This window comes from Phoxinus phoxinus (genome assembly GCF_949152265.1).
Source record: "Phoxinus phoxinus genome assembly, chromosome: 8".
Taxonomy (NCBI): Eukaryota; Metazoa; Chordata; class Actinopteri; order Cypriniformes; family Leuciscidae; genus Phoxinus; species Phoxinus phoxinus.
In genome coordinates, this window is record NC_136883.1 from 803697 (window position 1) to 815782 (window position 12086).

General features: G+C 46.3%; 1 protein-coding gene across 1 annotated transcript in view; it reads right to left on the reverse strand.

Annotated features, from left to right (window-relative positions):
- shank2a (SH3 and multiple ankyrin repeat domains 2a) overlaps positions 1 to 12086 on the reverse strand; it is a gene marked incomplete at its 5' end in the record, with an annotated part of 74581 nt that overhangs the window by 56885 nt on the left and 5610 nt on the right. The window contains 3 exons of the mRNA XM_079621215.1: positions 5812 to 5889; positions 8182 to 8298; positions 12016 to 12086. The exon at positions 12016 to 12086 is cut by the window's right edge and continues 103 nt beyond it. Coding sequence (XP_079477341.1) covers positions 5812 to 5889; positions 8182 to 8298; positions 12016 to 12086 — 266 coding nt within the window. The remainder of the gene's footprint in view (positions 1 to 5811; positions 5890 to 8181; positions 8299 to 12015) is intronic.

Genomic DNA, 12086 nt, shown 5'->3' on the forward strand with positions numbered 1-12086 from the left:
ATGGTTGATGTTGAAATTTCAATGCAAAATAAATGTTGAATCACCATTACCATATCGATGAAAACCTGATGTTATTAATGTTGATGGTAACAATATTGGAACAACATTGATCTATAGTTATCTTTAAAATTGATTAAGCATTGATTTTAGTATAAGCAAGATAAAAAATTTTTTTTTTTTTGCAGTGCAAACAGATTTTTTATGATGCTAGAAATGACACTTCATCTGTTAAAACAACAGAATAAATCAAAACATGTCAATAGTAAAATAAGAGCATCTAAACTGAGGCAATAAATGGAGAAAACACAGGAGGAAACACATCCAATGGTAAAATCTGAGGATTTAACACCGTGAATCTCTTTCTTGAGGTGATTATCTCCATTCTTCTTCTCAGTTTGATCATGCTTGAGTGACTCTGCACATGCGCGCTGGATCTGTAATCCTAAGAGGACTTCTAACAGGAGATTTGTACCTCACCATCTGTAGCCTTTAATCACAGTTCATCCACAAACTACTGTAACACACACACACACACACACACACACACACACTCACGCACGCACGCACGCACGCACACGCACGCACTCACACACTCACACACACACTCAAACACACACACACACACACCAAAATCCTCAAACTTGACCTCTTGATCTCCAATCAATCCCTGATCTATGTCAACACATCAGAACATATTTACACACACGCTGCCTTCCAAAAGCATTCAGAATATGAGTAATCTCTGATGCTGACTCTGCTCACTCAGAGCAACAGAAGTGAATGATGCAGGAGGTCAGTAGGGTACAGGTTTAGTCTTCTTTGTAGATAATGTAAATGCCACATCATACATATAAATCCCAATCGCAGTTCAATATTTAAACCTTATGATGACATCACCATTTAAACCCCACCCCTGAAAGCTCCCGTTCAGATCCTCCTCCAGTACTGAGTCACGCCCACATCTCAACATCCAATCAACAACAGATGCACAGAGCCAAGCCCCGCCCTGCTTTTTTTCTTTTACGATAATCTTTTACGTCACAAAATGGAAGAAACTGCTGCACCTTCCGGGATCAGATGAACACATTTTACAACCTAAACCTAATTTTAACATCCATTTAACATCAGTTGAAAAGCTATAAGCCTAAACAATCATTAAATCCAGTCACCGGGAGAGTTCTGCGCAGTAGATATACTGTACGCAATGTGACTTCTGCATTTAAAGAGCATGGCAGATTAAAGCATGATCTCGTGCCATAGATGTGCAAATATCTGTTGTATAATGTGGTCACAATATTGACATGCTAATCCATGATCAGGAAACGTCTCTGGTTATGAATGTAACCCTTGTTCCCTGAGTTCTAAATGACCACACTTGGGGACCGCCTCCAGAGTGACCGCGCCTGAAGCACATGTGGAATTAGTCCAATCCTGATCCGGCATCACGACGCAACATGTGACGGCGTATGCGGAAGCACTCAACTGTGTCAGCTTCTGATAGGTCGAATCAAGTCATGCTCGGGGACTCAGGAGGTGTGGCTAACGGACACCATGTTTCATTCTCAGCGAACAAAGAGACGTTCCCTTTCGAGGGAATTCACACTGCGTTGAATGACGACACTTTGGGGAATGAAATACCGGTAACGCTTAATTTTGATGGTCCCTTTTGAACATTCTGTTGATTTTTAAGTAACTTTGCAACTACATGTCAACTAAGTCTCATTAGAGTATGAGGGCCGTATCTTGCACCCGGTGCAATTGACTCTGTACACCACCGCATGTATCATTGCTATTCTGCACCCGCGCACAGCGGACTCTTCCCTCCACAGACGCACGTCGGTAAATTAGGGAATGAACTTGCGCTCGGGGGGGCGGTTCAGTGTAAAGAGGAGTGTGTTCCGGCGCAAACGTTCCCTGGTGATATTCTGCAGTTCCAGAAAACAACTCCGCCGCCGACCAGGAGAAACCCAGTCTAAAGACAGCGGCGCCGCGCGTTAGTCATATGCTATTTTAAGGGCGCGTGCTTGGCCATTATGTAGCGTGTGAACAACACACACACTTTGATTCTCTAATATAAACGGACGCAGCAGTTTTCATTTTTGCAAATCATACATTATTACAAGGAAAAATATTAACACACGAGGGAAATCATTGTTGTGTCCGTGAAGATGTGAAAAATAGGCATAAATCTAGATTACACATTTACCCAAATTATTATACGCCTGTTTAACAGAAGCTAATGTGTGTGTGTTTCTCCATCATCCCCAATGTCACTTCTCTGTGTTTTACGGCCCTGACGAGAACGTCAGTCTCCTCTGCTGTGAACCGCTCCTGGCGTGCGCCGGCAAACCCGCCGTTATAATAGCGATCCGCCGTTATAATAGCGATCCACCGTTATAATAGCAATCCACCGTTATAATAGCGATCCGCCGTTATAATAGCGATCCACCGTTATAATAGCAATCCGCCGTTATAATAGCAATCCGCCGTTATAATAGCAATCCGCCGTTATAATAGCGATCCGCCGTTATAATAGCAATCCGCCGTTATAATAGCAATCCGCCGTTATAATAGCAATCCGCCGTTATAATAGCAATCCGCCGTTATAATAGCAATCCGCCGTTATAATAGCGATCCGCCGTTATAATAGCAATCCGCCGTTATAATAGCGATCCGCCGTTATAATAGCAATCCGCCGTTATAATAGCAATCCGCCGTTATAATAGCAATCCGCCGTTATAATAGCAATCCGCCGTTATAATAGCAATCCGCCGTTATAATAGCGATCCGCCGTTATAATAGCGATCCGCCGTTATAATAGCGATCCGCCGTTATAATAGCAATCCGCCGTTATAATAGCGATCCGCCGTTATAATAGCGATCCGCCGTTATAATAGCAATCCGCCGTTATAATAGCAATCCGCCGTTATAATAGCAATCCGCCGTTATAATAGCGATCCGCCGTTATAATAGCGATCCGCCGTTATAATAGCGATCCGCCGTTATAATAGCGATCCGCCGTTATAATAGCAATCCGCCGTTATAATAGCAATCCGCCGTTATAATAGCAATCCGCCGTTATAATAGCAATCCGCCGTTATAATAGCAATCCGCCGTTATAATAGCGATCCGCCGTTATAATAGCGATCCGCCGTTATAATAGCGATCCGCCGTTATAATAGCAATCCGCCGTTATAATAGCAATCCGCTGTTATAATAGCAATCCGCCGTGGAACAAGCGCGCCGGCTCTTAAAGGGAATGTGAGAGGACGCTCTGATTGGTTAATTTCACGTTACGCCCAAACCACACCTATGAAAAATGAAGCGACTTCAGACCAACACATTTTATATTTGCGTCGGGATCCGCCCACAAAGTTACTTGCGTTACGCGTTTGATACTTGCGTTTCAGAGCGTTACAATAGGGCCCTAAGTATGTCAGCTTAATATCTGCTGACTCTTTATTGTAATGGTCCCCCAACAGATATTATACTGACTATAAGCAACTACATATCAACTTATTCTAACCCTACCAGTCTACTAATACTCTACTAACACTCTAATGTGAATTATCAGACATGTAGGGGCAATGCTACTGATAGTCAACAGAACGTGTTAAAGGGACCATCAAAATAAAGTGAAACCGAAATACCCACTGCGCCACACTGCCCAGTGCCTGTCCTGGTGTCAGCTTGTCCAGGCTCAGCTCAGGATGGAAGAACTTGAGAACCCGGTGTGGAGGGAAGATCCAAGCTAAACATTGTATACGTGTGTGGGCAGAGCCAGCCGGCAGCATCCCAGTCCTCCTGTAGGGGGCTCCCGATAACAGGGCCTTAGAGGATGCCATTGCTGAACGAGTCCTCACCACGGCAAACTGCACACCTCATAAGCTGTAGACATGGCCTCAACAATCCATCAGCTAATGTCTGCTTTGAGGAGGGGGGACTAAAATAAACTTAAACTAACTAACTACTACTTAAAGGGATACTTCAGGATTTAGCATTAAGCTTTGTATCAGTAGAAAGCCAGTATTATTTTCGAATTACCGTGCTCCCCCCTCCCTCATATCCCCCTGAGACGAGATTTATGTATTTTTAGTCTGGAAAAAAATCGTCATATTGCGTCAGCCTCGTCCCGCTCGCCGTTCTCCCGCAGCCGTCAGTCTCGCGTTGGTCTCCCGCGGCCGTCAGTCTTGCGTTGGTCTCCCGCGGCCGTCAGTCTCGTCCCAGTCGCCGTTCTCCCGCAGCCGTCAGTCTCGCGTTGGTCTCCTGCGGGCGTCAGTCTCGCGTTGGTCTCCCGCGGCCGTCAGTCTCGTCCCAGTCGCCGTTCTCCCGCAGCCGTCAGTCTTGCGTTGGTCTCCCGCGGCCGTCAGTCTCGTCCCAGTCGCCGTTCTCCCGCAGCCGTCAGTCTTGCGTTGGTCTCCCGCGGCCGTCAGTCTCGTCCCAGTCGCCGTTCTCCCGCGGGCGTCAGTCTCGCGTTGGTCTCCTGCGGGCGTCAGTCTCGCGTTGGTCTCCCGCAGCCGTCAGTCTCGCGTTGGTCTCCCGCGGCCGTCAGTCTCGCGTTGGTCTCCTGCGAGCGTCAGTCTCGCGTTGGTCTCCTGCGGGCGTCAGTCTCGCGTTGGTCTCCCGAAGCCGTCAGTCTCGCGTTGGTCTCCCGAAGCCGTCAGTCTCGCGTTGGTCTCCCGCGGCCGTCAGTCTCGCGTTGGTCTCCCGCGGCCGTCAGTCTCGTCCCAGTCGCCGTTCTCCCGCAGCCGTCAGTCTCGCGTCGGTCTCCCGCGGCCATCAGCCTCGTCCCGCTCGCCGTTCTCCCGCGGCCGTCAGTCTCGTCCCGCTCGCGTCGTTCTCCCGCGGGCGTCAGTCTCGCGTCGTTCTCCCGCGGGCGTCAGTCTCGCGTCGTTCTCCCGCGGGCGTCAGTCTCGCGTCGTTCTCCCGCGGGCGTCAGTCTCGCGTTGGTCTCCCGCAGGCGTCAGTCTCGCGTTGGTCTCCCGCGGCCGTCAGTCTCGCGTTGGTCTCCCGCGGGCGTCAGTCTCGCGTTGGTCTCCCGCGGCCGTCAGCCTCGTCCCGCTCGCCGTTCTCCCGCGGCCGTCAGCCTCGTCCCGCTCGCCGTTCTCCCGCGGCCGTCAGTCTCGCGTTGGTCTCCCGCGGCCGTCAGTCTCGTCCCGCTCGCCGTTCCCGGGCAGACTCACGGAGACTCACTAGTTGCCTAGCCTTGTTGTTGACTGCAATCTCTATACCGGTAGGCGTGGCTTGGGCGTGGCCTCCTAGGGCAGCGAAGCAAGTGCATTCTGGGAGTTGTTATCTTTCATCCCCATGAGCCACAAATACATTTTCTGGCTTTCCTCAGTCTAGAAGGCTCCAAATTCAAAAATAATTTCACATTTCTTCTACATAAATGACCCATTTTAAACACACATTCATCTTTCTAGAGGTGAAGTATCCCTTTAAGTGAACAAACACTTATGAAGAGCTGGCGCCAACTCCTGCAAAGACTTCAGATGACGCAAACTCTGAATCAACACGCACCAATGCTATATTTTCTAAACGTCATAATCATTTGTTAACAAACAAGTATTCATTACTTCAATGAGCTCATTGTTTCTGCATTAAAGTATAACATTGTTTAAATTAATACTAGACGGCACTTCAAGCAGAAGCTGATTTCCACCACAGACTTTTTTGCAATTGCAAATTTAAATCTTACAATTCAGAATTGTGAGACAAAATGCCACAGTTACTTTTTTTATTCCATGGTGTAAAGCAGCTTCCACAGCAACAGCAGTTAAACAGTCATAGTGCACGTGAGAAGAGACGTACCTGACACGGACTCTGGCTGTTGTGGTTCTGCACCTCCCTGTCGGCTCCTCGGACCAGCAGCGCATGTGTGCACTTCTCCTGCACACACACACCAGGAGTCACACACACACAACATCACGTCTCTACATGTGTGCACTTCTCCTGCACACACACACCAGGAGTCACACACACACAACATCACGTCTCTACATGTGTGCACTTCTCCTGCAGGAGTCACACACACACAACATCACGTCTCTACATGTGTGCACTTCTCCTGCACACACACACCAGGAGTCACACACACACAACATCACGTCTCTACATGTGTGCACTTCTCCTGCACACACACACCAGGAGTCACACACACACAACATCACGTCTCTACATGTGTGCACTTCTCCTGCACACACACACCAGGAGTCACACACACACAACATCACGTCTCTACATGTGTGCACTTCTCCTGCACACACACACCAGGAGTCACACACACACAACATCACGTCTCTACATGTGTGCACTTCTCCTGCACACACACACCAGGAGTCACACACACACAACATCACGTCTCTACATGTGTGCACTTCTCCTGCAGGAGTCACACACACACCAGGAGTCACACACACACACCTCACTCTCTGACCACATCACACACACATCTCACTCTCTTACCACATCACGTCTCTATGTGTACACTTCTCCTGCAGGAGTCACACACACACACCAGGAGTCACACACACACACCTCACTCTCTGACCACATCACACACACACCTCACTCTCTGACAACATCACGTCTCTATGTGTACACTTCTCCTGCAGGAGTCACACACACACCAGGAGTCACACACACACATCTCACTCTCTGACAACATCACGTCTCTACATGTGTGCACTTCTCCTGCAGGAGTCACACACACACCAGGAGTCACACACACACAACATCACGTCTCCACATGTGTGCACTTCTCCTGCAGGAGTCACACACACACCAGGAGTCACACACACACAACATCACGTCTCCACATGTGTGCACTTCTCCTGCAGGAGTCACACACACACCAGAAGTCACACACACACAACATCACGTCTCCACATGTGTGCACTTCTCCTGCAGGAGTCATACACACATCTCACTCTCTGACAACATCACACACACACCTCACTCTCTGACAACATCACGTCTCTGATATCTCTGACCAGTTGCACGAGACTCAGACTTCAGAACAGGATTTCCTCAAGCACGCCTGTATATTCCACTTTGTTTTTTAAAATGATGCATGACATAATCAGTATTTGATCTAGTAAGGTCTCTGTGTTCTGCTGTCACAGTTTACATGATTTGAAAAGCGACACGGTTTTCACACCGATCTATTATGTTCAGAAAGGTTTTGAAGGCATTTTATTTTCATCCTACCTCAAGCGTGTCCTAGTACAAGGGTGTTTGCTTTTCCATTAGCGCCACCTACTGTCAGAAAGTGAATCTGCACTTTAATTAAGCCCATCTGCTGCTTTTGTTCAGAACAATATCTATAATTTAATAACAATAATTGATATTATTAAACACAAAATATATTCATGTATAATTCTGACTCACCCCTTTTTTTTAAACAATGGTTTAAATGATGAAATGTAAGGTTTATCTTTTTATAAAACGTTTTATGTTCAAAACTTGTAAAGTAAATTATTATTATACAGTTTAGGATGTTACCATAGACATGGGAATTCGTATAAAACCAAATTGCTACCTCAACATTTAGTTTTATTCTAATATCAGAATTTTGTGCCATGATTTCCACTGCTGATTCCAATATATTCCTAACCCTCCTAATGCATTAAACACTGTATACACCTTTTGAACTTGAGCTTATAAAACAGTCATAACTTAGCATTTTACAAATAAAACCATATTGTCTCTAATCAGCAACTTCTCATTAATGAGTGAATGCATTCAAGTTTTAAAGATTTTATTCTGACCATGTTTTTACCATGCTATAACTACAGTGTGATGCAAGAAAATATATTTTTTGAAATGAGAAATTGTATTTGAAAATATCATTAGATTACATTTATATGAACATATAATTTGAGAACTATTATAATCTCCATTGACTTCAATGGATTTAAATTCATTTGAAACTTATAATTCATGACTGCTCAAAAGAGTCTACATTTATGAAACCAACACATTCTTTTTCTAACGAAACCCCAAACAACGGTATTTACACTTCCAAGGTAATACACTGAATTTGTGTGTGTGTGCATCATTCTTCCTGACTCACAGTTATATAACAAAAGCCCACTTAAACCCAGACCCAAGTTCAGTAGTGTACCTGTTGACTAAACAGTATATAGTGCTGTAGGCGAGTACACAGCTGTAAACACACACCTGGTTGTAGAGAGCGCAGATGTGCAGCGCCGTGTTTCCCGAGGCGTTCTGTGCGCTCATATCTGCTCCGTACAACAGCAGATGCTCGAGGTGTTGGACATGACCGTGTCGACAAGCCTGTTAGAACACACACACACACACACACACACACACACACACACACACACACACACACACACACACACACACAAACATGGTGATATTCTATAGACTATTATTGTTTTATATAAAGCTAATTATACATATTCTTGGCTAATGTAACTAATTGGTCATGTACATATTCTTTTAATGTTGGAACAGGATCATTCCTCAAACTGTTCCCACAAAGTTAGGAGCATAACCCCACACCATAATCCCCCCTCCACCAAACAACCCCACACCATAACCCCCCCTCAACCAAACAACCCCTAACCCTAACCCTAACAAATGTGGCTAGACATCTGTACATCACGACAGGAGCGAGAGGACGCTGGTGCATTTTGGCTGCCGCTTCTCCCTCCGGGAAAATCAAATCAAAACTTCTTATTGAATCAAAACGGCCTCAGCACTTACCTGGACCTTATTTGCCTGCACATCTTTGCTACCGAGGGACCCGACCCAGTTTGGTTCGGCTGCGTTTGGGACTACGGACTGTATAGTTGGCAACGCCGCTGGATTGATAGGGTTAACACCCGTGCTTTCTGGCGGCTACGCTAACTTCTCCTGCCCATGATGACTAAATCTTCTCTCCCGGACGATGCAGTACCTGGTCCTAGTTCTTTTTCTTCTCTCCATCCTGTTTCCTTGGTTGCAAAACTCCACTAACAACTTCATGGCTCTCCGGTACTCAGCTAAACAACTACACCAGCTAAACCGCTATCCATCGGCTACTCCGGAGCTCACCGCTGAAATAAAAACCTTCGGACTACTTCAACGCCGTCGTTACATTCACTGAGGCTCCCGTAGAAACTTAATACACATACCCACTGGGAATGACAGCTTCGGCACAACACTTCCTCACTGCTTCTCTACCGCGTCCCAGCATCTAAACGGCAACGCACAACGTCATCAGAGCCAACGTCACGTGAACCATTTCAACCTCCGATCAGTTCCCATTTCGGCTTCATCCCTTTCAAAACAAGAGTCTCTCAAGCTTGGACTATTGAACACAAGATCCCTTAACAATAAAAGCACCATTCTCAAGGAATTCCTCCTGGACTCACCACTAGACTTAATCTGTTTAACTGAAACCTGGCAAATACCCCATGACTATTTTTCCCTCAACCAAGCCACCCCCACTGGATTCTCATACATGGACCAACCTCGTCCTGAAGGCAGGGGCGGTGGTAAACTCTCAAGCTTTGCCCCCTCTCCCCATCCGATCTGTTCCCTCGTTTGAACACCTCTCATTTAAACTCTTAGGCCCCACTCCTCTGACTATTTCAACAATTTATCGCCATCCTAAACCCAATCCTTCCTTCCTGTCAGACTTCTCAGAATTTATAACTCTGCACAACCTCATCAACCATATTACTCGTAGGCGACTTCAATATCCACATCGACTCTTCCACCTCCAAACCCACCACGGATTTCTTGGACATCATACACAGTTTTAATTTCATACATGTCAATTTCCCCACCCTCACCCGTGGACACACTTTGGACTTGGTCTGCTCTACTGGACTTAATATTGGCACTCTCTCACACACAGATCTGGCAATATCTGATCATCTCACCATAACATTTCACATCAACCACCCCAGCCCTCATTCCAAGCAGACACGCACCATATCTTACCGAAATCTAAAGTCCCTCTGTCTCACCTCCCTCTCCTCCCATATCGCAAACACAATTTCCATACCCAGCATCCCTGAAAATTCAACCACCGCCGACCTAATAGTTCACTACAATCGCACACTCACATCAAGCCTCAATACTCTCGCACCAGTTAAAACTGCAACAGTTACATTCTCCCGCTCTGCTCCCTGGTTCACCCCTGAACTGCACAAACTCAAAAAAGAATGCAGAAAACTGGAACGACTACATAAGAAAACTGGACTCACTGTACACATACAAGCCTACAAGGACCGCAGCCATCATTATAAATCAGCGCTCACATCAGCCCGCACAGCTTATTATCCTGGTATCATTCACTCTGGATCCTCCATCCCCCGGACCCTGTTTGCCACAGTAAATAAAATACTCAAACCCATTGACAATATCACTCATTTATTCACCAAGGACAAATGCAATAATTTCATCGACTTCTTTAAATACAAAATTGACAGTATTCACCAAGAACTCTCTCTGAATATCTCTCCCAGCACAGACCCTCAACCTGATTCAACCCTTCCATTTCTTATAACACTCTCCCCTCACTACCAGTCATTACAGAAACCGATCTCACTAACCATTTAAAAAAAATCCACCTCACAACCTGTCCACTGGACCCCATTCCATCTGCACTGGTCAAGCACTGCCTCCCCAGCCTCAGCCCACTCATCATGGACATCATCAACTCCTCTCTCACCTCTGGAACAGTTCCCTCTTCCCTCAAAGTTGCCGACATTACACCAATACTTAAAAAACCTGGCCTGGATCCTGACAACCCCAACAACTTCTGCCCCATCTCCAACCTACCTTTCCTGTCTAAAATCCTGGAACGCTCGGTCGCCTCTCCAATCAGCATCATGAAACCAGTCAGTCTGGATTCCGCACTCATCACTCTGAAACTGCACTGCTCAAAGTAACAAATTACCTCCTGCTCGCCTCTGACTCTGGTTCCCTCTCCATTCTCCTCCTACTTGACCTCTCTGCCGCCTATGACACCATTGACCATTCCATCCTTCAACAACGCCTACAACATCTTGGCATCTCTGGCTCAGCTCTCTCCTGGTTTACCTCCTACCTCACCAACAGATCTCAGTTCATATACATCAACAACTGTACATCTCACACCATATCTGTCAATCACGGAGTTCCTCAAGGCTCGGTGCTAGGTCCCCTTCTGTTTATCTTGAACATGTTTCCCCTGGGACGTATCATTCATAATCACGGACTAAAATTCCACGGTTACGCAGACGACACACAACTATACCTCAGCACTAGATCCATCACTCCTGCCACAGTACTAACCATCACAAACTGCCTCTCTGCAATAACATTTTGGATGAACGCCAGCTTCCTTAAACTCAACTGCAACAAATCGGAAATCATCGTCATTGGTCCCAAATCACTCCTCCCAAGACTTCACTCTATCGTCGATGGCCATACAGTTACCACCTCCCCACAGATCCGAAATCTTGGTTTCATTTTTGACCCCACACTCACTTTTAAGCCCCATATCCGTCATATCACCAAAACTGCCTTTTTCCACCTACGCAACATTGCTCGCCTACGCCCCACCCTCTCCACATCAAGACTCAACCACTGCAATAGCCTCCTATATGGTCTCCATTCCTCTGATTTACAAAAACTGCAATACGTTCAAAACTCCGCTGCCCGCCTCCTCACCCGCTCCAGAGACCACATCACCCCCGTCCTCCAACAGCTTCACTGGCTCCCAGTACAACAGCGCATCCATTATAAAGTTCTGTTTGTGCCCATAGAAGTGAACACCTGAACTCAATGATTTTGGAGGGGTGTCCCAATACTTTTGGCATTATAGTGTACAATATAGGCATATAATATGTGCCAATAATAACTTTAAGTTGTGATAAAACTAAGTAAATGGTAAACTATAAAACTAAGTAAATGGTAAACTATAGTAATGAGGTATGATTAAGACTAGTGTGTCCTGGTCCTTCTCTCTGTAATAAAGCTGTGGATGTGTGTGAACACATCACTGAAGTTCACCTGGTGGATCTCATGCCAGCCGTTCTCATCCTGGCAGCAGACGGAGGCGTGCTGGTGCAGCAGCAGCTCAC